At 38.1% G+C, this 19,699-nt stretch overlaps 1 protein-coding gene across 3 annotated transcripts in view; it reads left to right on the plus strand.

Annotated features, from left to right (window-relative positions):
- The window catches only part of MED13L (mediator complex subunit 13L), a 405,971-nt gene that overhangs the window by 34,025 nt on the left and 352,247 nt on the right, over positions 1–19,699 (plus strand). For 2 of the 3 annotated variants that reach the window (XM_030582917.1, XM_030582918.1), the window contains exon 2: positions 4,390–4,627. The exons of the other annotated variant lie outside the window; for it this stretch is intronic. In XM_030582917.1, the coding sequence (XP_030438777.1) occupies positions 4,390–4,627 (238 nt within the window). The remainder of the gene's footprint in view (positions 1–4,389; positions 4,628–19,699) is intronic. 3 annotated transcript variants of the gene reach the window in all.

Consider the following 19,699-nt stretch of genomic DNA (forward strand, 5'->3'; position numbering starts at 1 on the left):
ATATTTAAGAGTAGGTTAGATAAATGTCTATCGGGGATGATCTAGACAGTATTTGGTTCTGCCGTGAGGGCAGGGGATTGGACTCGATGACCTCTTGAGGGCCCTTCCAGTCCTAGAATCTATGAATCTGTGAATACTATAACTTGTCATTGTGGAAACTTCTATAATACAGAAATGATTTTTGAGAAAAATGTACTTGTATATTGCAATGTATATAATTAAAATTACAGTAATTACTAACTTGACCTGGTCTTCACCAAGCACTACTGCTTCTCTGACCTCTCCATTGCTGAGTTTTTGATCTCAGATGTCCATCTCCAACAATGCCCACCTGTCCCCATCACCTTGTGTTGCCACTCAATTCTTCTGTGGTTTTAGTCCATCCTTATCAGTGAGATCTCTTTTGCTGTTGGACGACTCCTCTCTGTCGTCTGTTCCTTTTCTGTCATTGACTCAGGCCTTGTCTCTGCTCAAAAGATTTGCCAGTATAGTTATACTGGGAAATCCTCCTGTTGTAGATGCAGTTATAACTGTTTTTTCACTAGGAGGTTTTAACAGCATATCTGTGTTGGCAAAAAATCATATCCCATCTAACATAACTATGCTGGCAAAACTTTTAGCCTAGCCAAGACTTTAGTTGTTGCTTCCCTCCACTCCCATATCCCCAACACCCTTAACTCCTTTGCTGCTTTCTCGTGTTACAAGGTCAGCCCTGTCAGCAGCCAACTTACTCCCAACATCTACTTTTTTCTGTTCTTGTACCCATGTTGCTGAACTATCTTTGGCAAAAGTTCTGAAGCCATTCTAACTTCCTCCCCTACAAATTTACTGGGTTGTTTTGTTACCAGCTTAGCTAAATAGCTCTACTTCTCTGCCCTCATTAAGTCCTTCACTATCAACCCAAGCCACCTTTCCCCGTCAACTTTGATTTTCTTTTCAAACACAACCCTCCTTCCTGCTCTCATTTGTCTTTGCAGGATTTTGCAGATTACTTCATAGAAAAAAAAATATTTGGTGTGGCCTCTCTTATTCCTTGCTCCTTGCTTTTTCTGTTCTCTTCCACACCTGTAGTCAACACTGAGACTTTCTACCTTGTCTCCCTTTCTTGTGCCAGTGACATCCCTTCCCTCAATCTCTTAATGTCTCTTAGGTCCTCTCTCACTTTTCTCATTGCCCTTTCACTCTCATCAGGTTCCTTCCCCTTTCAGTACAAGTATGCTTTGCCTTCCCTGTCTTAAAAAAATCATTCACCTCACCTCATCCTCAAGCTATTGTCCAAATTCTTTTCTCTTCATCTTCAGATGCTTTGAATGTGCTGTCTGCAACTGCTTTCCTCCACTTCCATGTTTGACCCACCCCAATCCCAGCTTTCACTCTTGGCTTCACACTGAAACTACTCTCACCCAAAGTCTAAAGACTCTTTTCTTTTTTTTTTTTTTTTTTTTTTTTTTTTTTTTTTTTTTTTTTTTTTTTTTTTTTTTTGGCCAGATTTCCATGCTGGACTGTATCCTTATTCTCCACAACCTCTTTGTGGTTTTTGATAGTCAGCCACTCCCTACTTCTTGAAATCATTTCCTCCACTGGTTTTGTTGCTTCATCTTGTCTCCCTGATTGCTCTTTTATTGTCTTTAGTGGGTCGTCATTCTCTTCTCTCCTTGCTTTCTTTAGGCATCCCCCAAGGTCGTATCCTTGATCTCCCTCGTCCTGTTTATCGTTAGGCCCTATAGCTAAGTAAATTTTTTTTAAAATGTGGACCTGACTTTGACTTTCATCTTATGGCAATGAATCGTAATTCTGGCTCTCTACTATCGTACTATATCTTCCTCCCTCCAATCTAGCGTCACAGACTGACTGTCTTACATCAATTTGTGGATATGCAGTTGTCATCTTAAACGCAACATGGCCAAAACAGTCCTTTTGTTCTCTTCTTCCTCTGCTTTCTCTGTCATTGTGAGCAGCATTGTTGTCCTTAATTCAGCCCTTCCTCTGAAAACCATATATTTTAGACAGTGCATGCATCTTGCCTTTTTCTTCCTATACAATATTTCTAAAACCTGTCCTTTCTTTGTCAGCGCAGCATGAACCAGCTCTCATTGTTTCATGTATTGACTACTGCCATCTCCTCCTCCTCTCTGGGCTGGACTACTGCAACCTTACTCTTCTCAATTTGATTAAAAATACTGTGTTTTCAGTCATCACGCTTACCACATCAGCATCTTATTTAGTTTGTGTTAACCCTGAAGTACAGGGGAAAGGGACGGTATGGTCCCTAATCCATTATTTCTCCCTTAATCACTTTTACATTTTCTTCTAGACCACCCCTTCTGCATAGGAAAAGATAGCCCCAAACACATTTTCAGTTACTACTTTATTCTCCTTCATATCCCTTCTTAAGTAGGGGATGCCAGATCGAAAAGGGACTCTGGCGGCTCCGATAGCACTGCTGACTAGGCCTCTAAAAGTCCAGTTGGTGGTGCAGCTGGGCTAAGGCAGTCTCCCTACCTGCCCTGGCTGAATGTGGCTCCCGGAAGCAGCTGGCGCAAAAGCCAGTGGGCTCTGTGCACTGCCCGTGCCCGGAGATGTGGCCCCTGCAGCTCCCACTGGCTGGCTGCGGAGCTGGTGCTCTGGGCGGGGGCAACGTGCAGAGCCCCCTGGCCCCTCTGCCTAGGAGCCAGACATGCTGGCCTGTTCCTGAAGTCATGGAAGGCAGGGAGCCTGCCTTAGCCCTGCTACGCTGTGGACCAGGAGCTGGAACCCGGACCCTGAACCTCCTCCTGTACCCCAACCCCTAGCCCTCCAGCACCCCAACTTCCTTTTGGAGCCTGCACCCCAGCCCTGAGCTCCCTCTTGCACTCCAGACCCTTCATCCCCAGCCGTACTCTGAACCCCTTGGCCCCAACCCGGAGCCGCCTCCTGCACCCCAGACCCCTCATCTCTGGCCCCACCCCAGAGCCTGACCCCCAGAAGGAACCCGCATCCCAACCTCCAACCCGGAGCTACCTCCCACACTGTGAACCTCTCATTTCTGGCCCCACCCCAGAGCCTGCATCACAGCCCCCTGCCCAGAGCCCCCTCCTGCATTCTGAATTCCTTGGCCCCAACCCAGAGCCCCTTCCTGCACCCCAGAACCCTCATCCCCGGACCAACCCCAGACCCTGCACCCCCAGCCAAAGCCCTCACTCCTTCCCGCATCCCAATCCCCAACCCAGAGCTTCCTCCCACACTGTGATCCCATCATTTCTGGCCCCATCCTGAAGCCCGCACCCCCAGCTGGAGTCCTTAACTCCTCCCGCACCCCAATAACCTGCTCCAGCCTGGTGAACGTGGGTGAGGGTGGGGGGGATGGAGTGAGCAGGGGGGCGGGGCCCCAGAAGAGAGGTGGCAGGGGTGGAGCCTTGGGGCGGGGTAAGGGTGTTCATTTTTGTGCTCTTAGAAAGTTGGCAACCCTATTCTTAAGACTCACCTTTGCCATGAGGCTTACAAAATTCTGCCCGGTTAGACAGGTGATGAAGCTGTGACTCTCTGCTTTTTCCATTTCTTATTCACTGGCTTTTACTAATTCTTTTGTAACTGCTATTCCTTGCTTTACATATACCCCTAATTAAAAGTTTTAAACCTATAACCAGCAAGCCCTGTTACTTACGAAGCTGTTCCAATTCTTCACAGTATTAATTTTCACTGCATGTTTCATCTCTATTCCATACCTTTCCTCTCTTTCTGACTTTTAGGGCTTGTCTTCACTGCAGGCTAAATTGGTGCGGCTGCAATTGACACAGCGGCATTGATTTAGCGGGTCCGGTGAAGATGCAATGAGTCAGTGGGAGAGTACTCTCCCATCGACCTCAGTATTTCACCTCAACAAGAGGTGGATACTATGTCAATGGGAGAGCGTCTCCCACCAACATAGTGTGATGTAGGCGTGGTAAATTGATGTAAACTACAGCGAGTTAAGTTACATAACTTACATCGACTTACCCTGCAGTGTATACAAGGCCTTGGATTGTAAACTTTTCAGGGCAGGGATTGTGACCAGTTGTACAGTACCTAACAGTGGGGAACCATAACGGAGACTTTAATAAATGTTTTGGGAAATGCAGTGAACCAGCTAGACATGATGACAACCTGGTTGTTGTGAAACAATGACAACTAGATTTTTACTATGTTTGTTTTATTTGCCCTAAAAGCTTGTTTGTTCCTTGTTTTGTTAGAACAAGGGGGAAGTGGGGATGACCATTGAAGTGTTTATCAATAGCAGCAATAATTTTACCATTGTAAATTGAGAAATGAAACACAGGAATTTAAGTACAAAATCAGAAAAATAATATAAAACCATGAGTATAAACGACTTTTAAAGCAAAATAACATAATTATTTTTTTTTCCTTCTTCAGGCTGAACTCACAGGCATCAAATGGCGTAGGTACAATTTTGAAGGTCATGGGGATTGTGGCCCCATCATTTCAGCCCCAGCCCAGGATGATCCAATTCTGCTCAGCTTCATCCGCTGCCTTCAGGCCAATTTGCTGTGTGTGTGGCGTCGTGATGTCAAACCGGATTGTAAAGAGTTATGGATATTCTGGTGGGGAGATGAACCAAACCTAGTAGATGTGATACATCGTGAACTGCATAGTAAGTTGTTTTATTCCTTGTAAATCTCTGACTCTACAGTGGAAGGTTTTAAAGTAACTTCTGCTTTTGACTTAGTTACAGTTTATGTATACTGAATTCTGAAAAGGCATGTAAATTCAGCTACAGGTGGTACTCATTTGCAAATGAACCACAAGACAAGAATTGAAATGGACTTGGGATACTTGGGGTTTGGCTTGTTAATAGTTATGTCTTAGTGCAAACTCAAATGTGCTTGTGAAGTTAGCATAAGTACAAGTTTACATAATTTAAAATATAGTATAAGGTAATTAGAAATTAGCTAATAGAACAAAGGCACCTGTCCTGTATAGTCAACTCAAGCCCATGGCATCTCATTTAAATTAGTGCGGTTCTTCACGGTTGTTTAGTCTGCCATGTTAATATCGATACACATTTAGAGCCTAAATGGAGAAAAGATGCAACAGGTGAGTATGACAGACAAAAGGAAGGAAAGAGATAGAGAGGAGAAGGGTAACAAAGATCCCATAGTTATTATTTAGATATTGGACACCTTGATGATTTTTGGTGGTTCCCAGTGTTTTGTTCTGTTTTTTAATAAGAATAAAATCAGCTATTCCTGCCTTATGCACATACCTGGATCAGAAAAACCCATAAAAATGTTTAATTCCCAAGTCTAAATTGCAGGGCTATCAAGTAGAAAAAATAATACATATTCTTTGTAGTTTAAGTTGAAGGTTTAACTTATATCCTTTTAATATACTATTTATATTTATACATCACAACCAAATATGCTTTCCCAGCTCCTTGTCCTCAAAGAATGCAAACCTGGTTTCTTAAGAAATTTAGTTGAGATTTTTATAGTTGACTACTCCCATTAATTTCAATGGAATTTGTATGGTTAAATCTCTAGTCAGCTTTGAAAATCTCAGTGTAAAGTTTTTGCATTCCTTTACTATTAGGAGACTCTTTTTAGCTGTTCCTTAATTTTCTCCTTAAATAAGAGAGAGACACAATGCAGAAAAAATTAACTATTATCCACTTTTCCTTTCAGAGATGGACTTTTATTCTTTATATACCTAATTTCCCTAGTTCCATAAACTGTTTAAAAAAAAATTGTTCACATTTTCAGGGTGCTCAGTTGCCTAATTCTGTAAACAGTGTTTGAAAGATTTTCAGACCATTTTGGAATCAAAAACGTACAGTAAGAACCGAGGAGCAACTTGCTCTTGCCATAAGTTTCTCTGTCTGTAGTCTTTGCCTCCAAAACAACTAGAAAGCAGTAAACCTTGCAGACTAGTCCAAATGTACACTTTGCTGTGTTTGTCCGCTGTGCATAGTTGTCCCCCCTCCCATATAATTTGTGGGGCATGGCCTATTGTATTTCCGTACTTCTTTTATCCTGTTTTGTAACATGCGAACAGTGTCATACTTGCATCCTTACAGAATTCATGTTTTCATGAATACCAGATTGTTTACTTGGCAATGTAACCTGTGAAATCTCAGAACTGAGGTGCCTTCTGTGTGTCTCTAAGCCTGTTTTATGCAGGTAGCAAATGCAGTCATGTATAATTAAAGAGATGGCTCAGAAGTGCTGCATCAAGATATTCCACTAATGTTAATTTTTTATGAGGCACCTGTTCTGAGTGAAAGCGCGGGTGACATTCCTTCTTACCCAACTAAGCTTTAATAATATATACTTATTCCCTTTATGAAATGTCATTTATTTAATATTTCAAATGCAGTGTGGGACTTAAGTGTGTTAAGTGATCTTTTTATTAGAAGGAAATTGCAGCTTGCATTTTCCATTTTTATTGTAAAATGGTATAGCTGATTTACACATCATGTTACAAGTAACAACATTATAGTAGTTATTGCTTCCAGAGATAACACTACCTTGAGACATGTAATTTCTGATGAGCTTGTTTGATATGGTTTGGAATAGCATATAGCAAGTAAAAATATTATCACTTTATTGTGGGTTTAAATTTGGCACAGGATCAAGTGAACTGTGTTGTCCAGCATTTTGTGAGCAACCAAGAATAAAATTTTTCAGCATGATCTAGTCTGTGACTTCTGTACAATGGCACTTTTTCCAGCAGCAGTGTCATACTGACTAAAATTGTATGCATGTGTAGTTAATTTCACATTGCCAGCATTACTAGGAAAGTACAGTTGTACTGGAGTACAGCAACTATCACTCTGGGTGATCATTTTTCTTTACTGCTAATGATGCCTCAAACAAAAGGGAAAGAAAGGAAGCCTCTGAAACAAAATGATTTTAGGGAAAGATGTGTGGAAAGAGAAAGCTGTTGAGGTTAATGAAGGGGAAAGTAGGAGCAATTCACGCATATTCTGTGGAGGAAATACATGGAGACTGAATATGGAAGAGAAGAGAGACCCTGAGAAGAGGGGACAGAAATACTGCCACTGATTGGATGGATAGTTGCAAGAAACTAAGAATTAACACACTCTGCCACTTTTTTTTTAAATGTATTTATTTAGAATCTTCATCTGCATTTGTAAGAGTATGAAATCACTGCTTTAATGTGCTTTTCATACATCACAAGCAAGTTTATTACATTCTGCTACTAATTTTCCTTAATTATACTTATGCTGCTTTAATTGTTCAAAAAATACAGTATATTGGTATTGTAGTGTGCCATTTAATCACACTGATTCCATGGGGACTGTTCATCACCTTTTCTGGAATTGCAACATCTATTACAGAAAAGCAGTCATTTCTGGGGTGGAATACCTGCAATTGTTTAAGAACACACAATAGAACTACAAAATAATTTAAGACAAAACTAAAGAATCTAATCAACACTGCAGGAGAATTTAGATAGAATGCAATTTCCCAAATTAAAATTGAGACAAGACACTGAGATTAGCATATCATACTCCTGGCAAAAGTTCCACTGCATCTTTTATTACTAAGTGGTCAACTTTGCACATATCACCTAAAAGATAGTAACTCTGGAAGCATATAGATCTTTAACACCAAGGTAGACCACTAGTTCATTATCGACTCTGAGAGAATCATACAGATTTTAACATAAGAACATTGATTGTAATCATTTTGTTTTTTAATTAGACATTTCATATTGTTTTAAAGAGAGTGGAGCGATTTTAAATTATGGTCTAAAAATTGCATATTAAAAATATTCAGGCTTTGTAAAAATGAACCTGAGAATTTGTGCTTTTGCAACTTTAGATAACAATTTATAATTAACCAAATTATACTTTTTTCTAAACTCACATCAGTTAGGTTTTATTTGAATTTTACAAAACTGCTGTATGAACACATTTTTGTTCAAACAATTTTTTTTTAAATAATTAGAGCCCTGATCCTGCAAATCGTTACACAGGTATGAAACTTCACTCACATGAATAGTCTTCTCATTGATTTCAGTGGACTATGCATATGCTTAAATTGCTTGCATCATTGGGGTTTAAAATTGTATTTTTATTAAATATTCCTCTCTTAGTAGACTAATATCTTTGTCACTTTATAACAAAATAATTTAAATAGTAACAATGAAAACTTATGTAGACTTTCAATATATTAGAATTAGTTGTGAATTTTTAGTACACGGTGCCCGAAATGTCAACTGAAAGTTAAAGTTAAGTTTCTAAACTCTATAGGCAACTAAGGGTGGAATTTTCAAGAGCACTTAAGTGATTTGGGAGCACAGTTCCCATCAACTTCAAACTGCAGGCTCTATATGGAAGAATATAACCTGGTTGAAATATTTTAGTTTTCTTGACTTGTGGAAGTTCAGTCTATCAGAAACTGGTATTGGTTGCAAATATGTGCATGCCATTTATCAGTTTTGAGTTTTGATCCCATAGTAGTAAGAGTGTTCATGAGGTCCTGGGGATTCTTTTTCAGAGCAGAAAAAACATTTTCAGTATGAAATTTCTTAGTAGAAAATCTTTGTGTAAAGTCTGAAATTCTAATAACAGGAAACTAATTAAAGAAAGGTTTGAGAGTAGTAGGCATGTTAGTCTGTATCAGCAAAACCAACGAGGAGTACTTGTGGCACCTTAGAGACTAACACATTTATTTGGGCATAAGCTTTCGTGGGCTAAAACCCGCTTCATCAGATGCATGGGGTGGAAAATACGGTAGGGGGTGTGTGTGTGTGTATATGTATATGTATATGTGTATATATATATATAGAGAGAGAGAGAGTACATGAAAAGATGGGATCCTCTTACAAAGAGGGGAGTCAGGTCTAACGAGACAATTCAATTAAAGTGGGCTATTATCAAAAGGAGGAAAAATGACTTTTGTAGTGATAATCAGGGTGGCCCATTTCAAACAGTTGACAAGAAGGAGTGAGTAACAATACGGGGAAATTAGGATGGGGAAATTAGTTTTAGTTTTTGTAGTGACCCATCCACTCCTAGCTTTTATTCAGGCCTAATTTGATGGTGTCCAGTTTGCAAATTAATTCCAGTTGTGCAGGTTCTCACTGGAATTAAGAACAAAATATCTACTCTGTCAATTTGGGGCTATAAAATGAAAAATAAAGAACTAGCAACATCTAAATAAAATTGATGTAAGTACATTTGTGACTTAAATAAATAAAACAGAACTCCCCCCCCATCATGTTTTTATCCATCCTGGTTTGAAATAGAGGAGTTAATTTTATAGAACATTGTATAATTGATGCCACAGTTATGCTTCTAATAATAATAGTAAAAAGTTTACATGGGGAACTTTTTTTTTAATTTAAATAGTGAAGACATACTTAATTCTTGCAGGAGGGAATCAGGTTTTGTTGAAAAGTTTCTTGATTTATGAGTTTTTCTGTAATACAAATGAAAGCAAAAAAGAGCACTTACTTTTGCAAAACTAGTGGATGAACATGTAGATAGTTAAATGCGGCCATCAAATAAATAGTAAAGTAGTTGCTTTTAAACTTTATGCAATGTTTTTATGGATTATGGAGTAGCAGTAGTGACTTTTTTCCTACAAGTTTGTTTGGGTTTTTTTGCACGCACCCCACCTCCTCTATAACAAACTGTTTTTTAAACATTGCAATCAAACTACAGATTTGTATTTGTGGGGAGGGAAGAAAGATAACTTTTTTCTCTCCCTACCTTTAAAACAAAACAAATTAACAGACGTTTTGGGTGGACGGGAGGAAATTAGGTATCTTCACAAGTTTGAAAACTTTCAAATTCTCTTTTGTCATTGCATACCTTCAGAAAGAAGTAGGGTCTGAAGTTCCAGTTTAGTTTATGGATTCCATTTTATATGTTTATGTCTTTTGACACTTTAAATCCAATGTTAATTTTTTAAAAAATGTTCTGAAATAACACTTTAATGGTCCTTCAGCATCTGGCAGATATCTCAGGAGCGTAGTTCGTGTCAGCCTCTTTGTATCTCAAAAAGCATGTAGAAGTCAATAAACATCTTATTTGCTATCTGTTGCATAGGTCCTGTGCACTTTATAACCCCACGTTACTTCCTCCTCACCTTAGGAAATAGATATAGAGTTCACAAATGAGCATGTTAATAGTCACTAGTAAAGCAAAACTTATAAGATTTAATGATTTGTGATTGGGTTAACCCCCCACCCCCAAATGTCTTGTGGCTTTGTCTCTGTACTGATGTGGGCATCTTAAACCTTGTCCCCAACTGTTTATGTAGTACAGCACTTATCTGAACCATGAGAGTATACAGGGTTTATGCTGTGCATACTCAGATAGAATAAAAACAGTGCTACTGGATAGGTCCTTGATATCTATATTAAGTTTAAGAGTAGGTATTTTGTATTGCCATTCGAAGATTAATTGGAGGGTACGCTGCTGTTTTTGTACATTTTATTTTGAGTAGATGGTGCATAGAATCATCATAGGATCATAGAATATCAGAGTTGGAATGGACTGCAGGAGGTCATCTAGTCCAACCCCCTGCTCAGAGTAGGACCAGTCCCCAACTAAATCATTCCAGCCAGGCCTTCGTGAAGCCTGACTTTAAAAACCTCTAAGGAAGGAGATTCCACCTCCCTAGGTAACCCATTCCACTGCTTCACCACCCTCCTAGTGAAAAAGTCTTTCCTAATATCCAACCTGAACCTCCCCCTCTGCAACTTGAGACCATTATTCCTTGTTCTGTCATGGGTGAAGCTGTGAGGTGTAAAGTGTGTGAAGGGAAAGGGGGTCAGAGTTAAGTTTGGGTTTGATACTTCAGTGATGATTGATCATAAGTGCACATAACTTATATTACTGTACCTTTTTATGCAAAGCTGTGTAAAACTGTTAATTACCTGTATGCAGCATGGGCTTCTATAGCATTACCAGAAAAGCTGTACAGCTAGATTCATGGTCAAGGGACCTTACTATTAAATTTAGGCTGACTGCTCTTATTTCTTGATCTGATTTATGGGAGTTCTGAAAATGAACTTAAAACAATCGCTCAACACAATGGTGGGTTTGTTTCTTTAATTTAAAAAGTCCCATCTGGTTCCTCTGTGGAAAAGCCTGTTAAAAGTAGACAATCCTAATAAGATCCAGAAGATTGGAGTGTTCATTGAGGAGGAGATGTGCCAAGTCCTTTTGGCTCACTGATGTCTGAGCTAGAGGCTTGCAGACAAAAGAGAAATGTTCAAGAAGAGTCTTATGCCTGCTACTAATTTCCAGTTCTGCTTCTTGAAATTGTAAGTTGGCTTTCTTGGGTGCTTCAATAACAATAGAATTTCTTATTCCCATTAGCCCAATGAGGGTGTGAAATCTAATTCATTGCTGCTTTTTCATATCAGATTGCTCTCTTAAATACCACAAATACCTCCCAGAAAGGATCTAATCTGCACTACCTAATGTGTTACTAATAAAATGATCCTTCCATTCGACAGAAACATATGCATGAAATCTGCCAAATCGCTAATTTTACCATTGCACCTGGGGAATTTCCTTGCACTCATTAAATGTTCCAACTCTTTGTATTATGTTCCTGTTGCTCCTAGTCCCCATTAGTTAATAGGGGGCTTCCTCTCTGATTTACATTGTCCACTTGGACTTTGAATCAGCATTGCAAGTGTTCATGGAAAATGATGGCAGTCATTACAACTGTGTTCAGGAAGGAAAAGGCTCAGGTATGATTCTGTATCTCTGTACTGCTTCATCAAGAATTCTACTTTTCATTCCACAAATGATGTGGACATATTTCTTCATATGTTCCAGGAGTTAAAGTTTATAGTAAACTATAATGAAAAGTTTCTTATCTGCAGCGCAAGATCTGGTTTATCTAAGAATGCATTGTCAGATTCATCCTTTCCTAAACATAATTGATCAAGTTGGCACTATAATCCTGTATGTCAAACCTTTTGTTTCCTGTGGCTTTAGTCTTTTTTCTTTTGCTATTGTTCTCGGTGTCTGGTTCTTGAGCCAGACCCTTGCTTTTACATCCAATTCAGTAATGTTGCACTTCCATGAGTCCTTTGAAGATATTTTCTCAAACTGAGGATACTGGTAACTGTACAATATTGGTTGCAGGATGTTAGTGTTTTGAAGGAAATTCTGTGAACCAAAATGGCTTATTCTATGCAGGTAAATCATTAGGGGTAGAGAGCTTATCTGTGGTTATTCTGTACTTTTGTGTGGTTTGGCAATACAGTTAAAATCCTGCCTACATTGAAAAAATGGAACTGTGGTTTAATCCTGCTCACAGGCAATTGTATTGTAATGGAGTGTGCTTACACAAGAAGGAATGAAATCTGGCTAAAAATAGAATTTTGTATGTGTTTTGGAAACTTTGCAGTTTAAAAAGCAGATGTCAGTATCAACTACATAATGATGACTATTTAATGTAAAAAATACTGAGGTATAGCTGAAAATAATAATGGTAATTTAGAGGGTTTGAATTGTGAGGGTAGACGTTACAATGATCTTTGTAGTACAAAATTAAACACATCTCACTACTGGAAAGCCATTAGCTATTGAAAAATCTGTCTCCTTGCTGATTACTGATAATAAGAACATTTAAGAGATTTGTTTTCTTAATTCTCCAGAGCACACATTGTTTTAATAGCTTTGAGATCATTAAATTTTTACTTCTTTCAGTTAACTAAATGAGAATTCAATTTTTTTTAACTTGCAAAATTGTGCTGTCAGCCTTGGATTCTACAGTCCATTAATTGGAGTGTAATGATTGCTAGTTAAAGTTTGGATTAGACAAAATAAACTTTTTTGTAAGAAAGCATATTAAATGAGGCTATTGTGTCCTCATTTGGGATTAAGAAATTGCTTCATGGGAAAGTGCCAACTCCTCTTACACACATGAAATTGACAAGAGCTTTACTATGTCTGTGCAAGATGTCTTCATTTTGTTTTGTTTCCCCTTTTAAACAAGTCTCTCCCCCCCACTCCTTAGAACTGGTTTTATATTACATGCAGCCAGTGTATAATTCATTTTAATGAATCCATCTCATTTCTAAATGGGAGAATCCATGAGACTTTTGTTTCTGGTTTTCACATAGGCACTTGGATATTCTTTTTTTCATATTAGCAAAAATATTGGAGGTTTATAGTTGTCATCATCTAAGGGAATATATATATACTCCCACGTCAACAGCTTGTAGTTAATGGTGCGTCATTCTGAACTGAATGAAGAAATTACTGAATACATTGATGTTTTTTCCCCTCGTAATTTGTAGTATGTGGTACTTCAAGATTACTTTAATTTCTGTTGTTAGTCAAGGCCTACGTGTCGGATATTTTAGTATTGCACTTGTAATCTTTTCGTATTTGAAGTTTTTTCTTTTGAAACTGCTACAAAGTGTGTTACAACTAAAAGGGAAATTTCAGAAGAAAAACTATTAGTAATAAAAGGTACCTTTTAGAGGCTACAAAAATAAACTCTTTCCTCTCCATTCCTCCTCCTCCTCCAAAGAAGAGGTTAAGTTTCAAGCAGAGAGTGAGAGTTATTCAAGGTTCTTAACGATTTCAGAAGTTTTATTAATCTTACAAGAGCTACATTAACTACTGTTTTCCTTCTACTTTTTGTTTTTCGGCTGCTTTTTGGTTTTTTTGGGGGAAGGGAAGTGAGATTGTGTATGTTGTAAAATAGTAACTTCCATTGTGCACTGATTATCTAAAAGATTCTTTTGCACAGCTATTTCAATAAGATTAGATTTAATAGGTGGTTATATATATCTAGGAAGGAAAAGAAAATTCAGGATTCTGAATTTGTTAAGCAATAGACGTGAAATTTTGTAAAAATACGGCAAGATCATCATAACTTGGAAATCTTTGAAGATAAAAGCTAGAAAGAAGTACTACTAACAAATTAGAAATAATAATAATTAAACAAAAAGTGCTTGGAATTAACCAGAATGTTGAGACCAAGTTGAAGTCCAACTTTTGAGTGTAAATAAAAATCTATGTTTTAGCACAGGCAACTCACTGAACCAAGTAATTAGTTTTTTTCATGGAAAAATAGACATTATACTGAAGCTGCAGGGGAGAAGTATGTAAAGGATTTATATGCTAGTTATATTAAAATTAAACAATCATTAAAAGATTGTATTTTAAAAGTACTGCTTGAGGGGAAAATGAAATCTAATCAGAATTTATTTTTGCTGTGCATTGTGCAAATTCAAGCAATATTGTCTACAGCAGTTGATGTTTTTTGCTTCAGGGAATCCTTTTTCCAATGAAATGAAGTCACTTAACTGTGTAAAGTAAATCTGAGTTAGCTTCAAGTGAAATCTGCATTAATAGAATTCATTACTAACGTCTGTATTTTCATGTACTGAGTCATGCTGTGAACAAAGACACAGGTTGGCTGTTAAATTAATCTTTAAAACTAGATGAACTGTTACCTTTGATTACATATAGATTCATATTTTTCTAATATAATGTAAATAATGAACGCTTGTACATAAGCCGTATGATACTGTTTAACAAATGTGAAATAAAGAAGCAAGACTGTTTTGGAGTTCTCATAGTTTCTCTTTTAAAGGAAAAATTTTCCATTACAGACATCATTTACTCTTTTGTTCTTTGTAATCTTATCAAGACTAATTTATATTTTGACATGAAAATTTTTTGTCCCTAAAACAATAAGATTATTGCATCTTTTAATTAGGCTCTTAGTTATCTTCTTAGCTATATTTGTGAGCATTATTATCTGGGGATCTGAATATATCTCCATTTTACGCGTATAATATATACACAGATTTGCATACAGGATAAAAATTGACCCTTTGTTTTCTATGCAGTTGCGATCTTCCATGAAATGTGAGCCACAGTACAATAAAGAAATGTTTCTGAATATACACTCTCTCTGCTAAATAATAGAACTTTTTAGTTGGGTTCTAATAAATTTTTAGCTGAAATAGTATTCCATAAATTTGCAGAGAAAAATGTCCTTGCACAGACCTGGAAAAAAGAAAACAGTTAGTAAAGCAGTATATGAAATGCAGAGGCTCATAGGAACTTTGCTGAAGAAGTGAAATAAGATTTTTCTCTCTGTTCATTCCCTATAAGTATTGCTTGAAAAAAATCTTTTGGAGTTTAAAAAAAAAAAATCTTGTCAGAAGATGTCACACATAGCAATCGTTCATGTAATGAAAAGTAAAATCCGTTCTCAGTCCAAAACTTTGTTGGAACTTGAATTAATGTTTTAAATATGCATTAACACTGTTATAAGGAAATGAGGCAGGGAGACCCTTACTAACATGTTGTTCTTTTTAAAATAACAGATCCCTACAAAAAACACACGGGTATTTGAAAGGCAGGAAGTAACACTGTAATCCTAATAGTAGTTCTGTATGAAAATATTATACCTACTATTGTTACTTGGAAGGTTGTAGACTTATATGGAACTAATCAGCTTTTAGGTTAACTGGCTGACATCCAACATCTCTGGCTGTCAAAGGTTTTGTAACTCACATTACTTATTCAAGTACATAATATATGTCAGCTTTCTGTGAAAAGTTGTGTTCCTGTATGAGTACTAGTTATGGAAAGACTATAAGCACAGTTTTCGACCATCATTAAATGGGTCACAGAGTTGCTTCTCTTATTTACTTAGGGACTCCTCAAGTTCAGAACCCTGACATTTGGGGAAGAAACATCCAAACCCCACAGATTTCCAGTTGTATAAGATTTTAATTAACTAAACTAAGCATAAGCAAAGCAGAATGAAAAAATATATATAATATGATTTGTATTTATAGATGAACGTAATATGTTTTCTCAGGTTTGCGCGTACACGCAACTTATACAACTCCTAACCTATGAAATATTTATGTGTGAGATCTTTTAGACAAGAAGGTGGTTTAACCTAGTGCTGTTTTGGGTATTTGAGAAACAGTTCTATAGGTGCCATTCTCATACATTGTGCGAGTTCTGTTCACACACACTCCTGTGTGGGCATGTATACGCACACATTCATTGGCAACTGCCAGCTGCAGGTTTTTTTAAAAAGCATTAAGGACAAGAATACAGAAGTAGAGGCATCCCTTTATTAATAAAATAAAAAAAACCTAAACCAAAACGGTTCTAACCATCCTAAAAAGTCCCTACTAAAAATAATTAAGGTGCAGCGCTAACAAAAAGTTGGAACTGAAATTATAGGAAAACACCAATTATATATTCCCTCAGCCATGCACGAAGAAGAACAGTTCTCATTCTTATGCTTATAACTTCCCCTATATATGTTTACGTTCAGTGTCTCAGTTTGAACAGCATTACTTTGTCACACAACATATGGGTGAAAAGTTTAACTCAGTTCAAGTAAAAAGTATTTTCCTCCTAAAACTACAGTTTTGGGGCTCCGTTTTTATATGTGGACCTATCTGCCTCACACTGTTTACCATAACTGACAATTAGAGGCTAAAAAGATTGTTCGATTTTTGCTGTTTGTGTATTTAATGCGTTTGACAGCATTTTGTGTGATTGGTTTCATGGTTTTCCTTGGATAGTCATGTGTTCTCTGCAGTGCGAAAGACCCACAAAAACTAAGAGGGGGAGAGAAACATATAAACAAACCAGGACTAAGGGTATGTCTACATCTAAAATTTTGCAGCGCTGGTTGTTACAGCTGTATTAGTACAGCTGTATAGGGCCAGCGCTGCAGAGTGGCCACACTTACAGCAACCAGCGCTGCAAGTGGTGTTAGATGTGGCCATACTGCAGCGCTGTTGGGCGGCTTCAAGGGGGGTTCGGGGGACGCGAGAGCAAACCGGGGAAGGAGACCAGCTTCGCCGCGGTTTGCTCTCGCGTTCCCCGAACCCCCCTGCAAACCGCAGGGAAGGAGACCTGCTTGCACGGAGGTTCGGGGAACGCGAGAGCAAACCGGGGAAGGAGACCAGCTTCGCCGCGGTTTGCTCTCGCGTTCCCCGAACCACCCTGCAAATCGCAGGGAAGGAGACCTGCTTGCTCGGGGTTTGGGGAACACGAGAGCAAACCGGGGAAGGAGACCAGCTTGATTACCAGAGGCTTCCTCAGGTATGCTGGGATACCTGCTTATTCCACGGAGGTCAAGAAAAGCGCTGGTAAGTGTCTACACTTGATTACCAGCGCTGGATCACCAGCGCTGGATCCTCTACACCCGAGACAAAACGGGAGTACGGCCAGCGCTGCAAACAGGGAGTTGCAGCGCTGGTGATGCCCTGCAGATTTGTACACCTCCTAAGTTGCAGCGCTGTAACCCCCTCACCAGCGCTGCAACTTTGTGATGTAGACAAGCCCTCAGTGATTTATAAACCCAACAAAACTGACAAGGAGACTCAGAGCTTCTTTAATTATTTTAGGGTGGGAGGGGAGTGTGGAAAGACTAGATTTCCAGTTGGCAGTATCCCTTAAGCTTACAATTTTAATAAAAACAAAATCCCTTGTCAAACAAGGGAAAGCACGGAAATCCAAGGTTTACATACCCCAAACAATCTTAAATCTATCCGTGTATTCCTGCCATTTTATGTACTCTCCAGGGTAAGGCAGATCTATGTCTGACAAATGTAGTAGTATAGTACCTGGTTTACATATTACCTCTGGATATATTCCTGCCTTATCCAAAACCTAGCAACAGCTGCCTATCTTAAATCCTAGTTACTTCACTGTACTTCAGTGTTTTCTCAAGGGCTCTGGATGTTTTAAGCCATGTCCTAAGTTTACATAGCTGAGTGTATGTATTATAACTTGCATGGGGATACTTGGTTTTTTGATGTCTGCTGTGTGGAAGCTTGACTGCATGTATGAAGTCTAATAACAATACTTTGAATTTACATGGTGACTTCTACTGAAGGATTTTGACATCTTCACAAACACTAGTTAATTTAGCTTCACAACATTCCTGTTAGATAAGTGCTATTATCCCCATTTTAGAGATGAAGAAATGAATCAGAAGATTGATTGATTCGCCCAAGGTAACAGAAGATGTATGCAGAGTCAGGAATAGAATCTAGTTCAGTCCTTGGACTCCTAGTGTTGTTGCTAAACCATCTGCCCCCTTCCCAGAGGCAAGCAGTTGATGATGAGATATCAAAAGATGCTGTGTTGGAGATTGACTTCTGGTTAAGTAAATGGCATATGTCATTCAGTGGGGTGGTGCATGTGTTTCTATTTTTGAGCATGCATCCTTGTACTGAAGTTATGTGACTCATATTGCTGGTGTTGAAATTGCCGGTGATGTGCACAGGATTATGGTTCTTCTTGGATTTGATGTGCAGGGTGGGCAGGTTAAAGAAATGTGGGATATAAAAATGCTTTCCCTGGCTTGCATGGAAGCTGATACAGACTTCCTAAAGCAATCATAGTAAAAATGTATTTTAGGGCATCCTGCATCTGCTGATTTATTGTAACAAATTTATGTGCAGTAACTTCCTTTAGAGAAGTTCTCTTTCCATTCACTACTATTTTTACTATAGCCTAAGGAACTGGGATTTTATAAATTGTTATGCTGTTTATTGAAATACAGGTTATAGTAGATTAAAATGATTATTTGTCTCATGTTATAAAGGTTCTTTCTTTTCAGGGGAAACCCTTCTTTTGTTGGGCTCTTATCTCTCTTAACTCAGGCAGGTAGCTCAATTTCATGACACTGAGAATTTGACTTAATACTGGAAGGATACATACACATGCACTAATGGCAGTGTTTCTTTGTCAAGCATTTTGCTTTAGAAGTTGATTAAATCTTAATTTAATTGAATGGCTAAACAGGGCATTTGTTGACTTGCATGCTGCTTACCAAATGCATCCTCAGGTTTGCCATCCAGGGCAACTTAATCACAAAAACAAGTGTATAGAGCCTTCCACATACAGGCATTTGGAAAAAAAAAAATTATGAATGGATTTTCACCTCTTATTCCCCCCCCGCCATCTCTCTAAAAGTAGAATTTTTGTTCATTAAGGGAGTCATTGTGATCCCTCATAAAATCTTAATTTAATGACAAAATTACAGTTTCTTTCTCAGAAGGTATCAAAAGTTGTTTTTCCTCTATGTAGGCTGCGAATTTCAACTAATTCTCTATTATACAAAATTCTTTAAAAAGTGCCTGAGAGAAGCAATTGCAGGAGTCCTTGTCTGCTCCTAGTATCCACAACTCATTCCCCAAATCTTTTCAAGCTGTACAGGTGATCAAAATTGAATTTCAGGGCCTGTTGATTGGTCCCTTAGTGGGTCAAAGGTATGACATATTAGAAGTTTACTTCTCTTTTGCCTGCAGAAAAAGGTATTAAACCTTCTCAGAGCATACAGAATCTCAGTTTACTTGTCCTGTGCCTTTAAGGCCATCAGTAGTTTTGAGACCGACTGCCAAATTTTATCTTCGGTTACTAGAGTAATCAAAATTACTTCAGTAGGATTGCATAAATATAACTAAAGACAAAATGTGACCCAAAATCTAAAGGAAAGTAAGCAAAAAAGATGGTTTTGCATGTAATTGCAGTGATGCCTCAATAGAACAATATATTTTTTGCAAAGTTTAGAATAAAATACCAAGAGTTGTCTATGGGATAGTAGATCTGTAATGGAAAGCCTGTTTGGGAGATTTTGCCTTTTAATGTAGGGCTCACTGCTCTTCCTTATAAAAGAGCTTTTGGAGAAAATAGAGATGGTGCAATGAAGGGCAAGAATAG

The sequence above is a fragment of the Gopherus evgoodei genome, chromosome 13 (genome assembly GCF_007399415.2).
Source record: "Gopherus evgoodei ecotype Sinaloan lineage chromosome 13, rGopEvg1_v1.p, whole genome shotgun sequence".
Classification (NCBI taxonomy): Eukaryota; Metazoa; Chordata; order Testudines; family Testudinidae; genus Gopherus; species Gopherus evgoodei.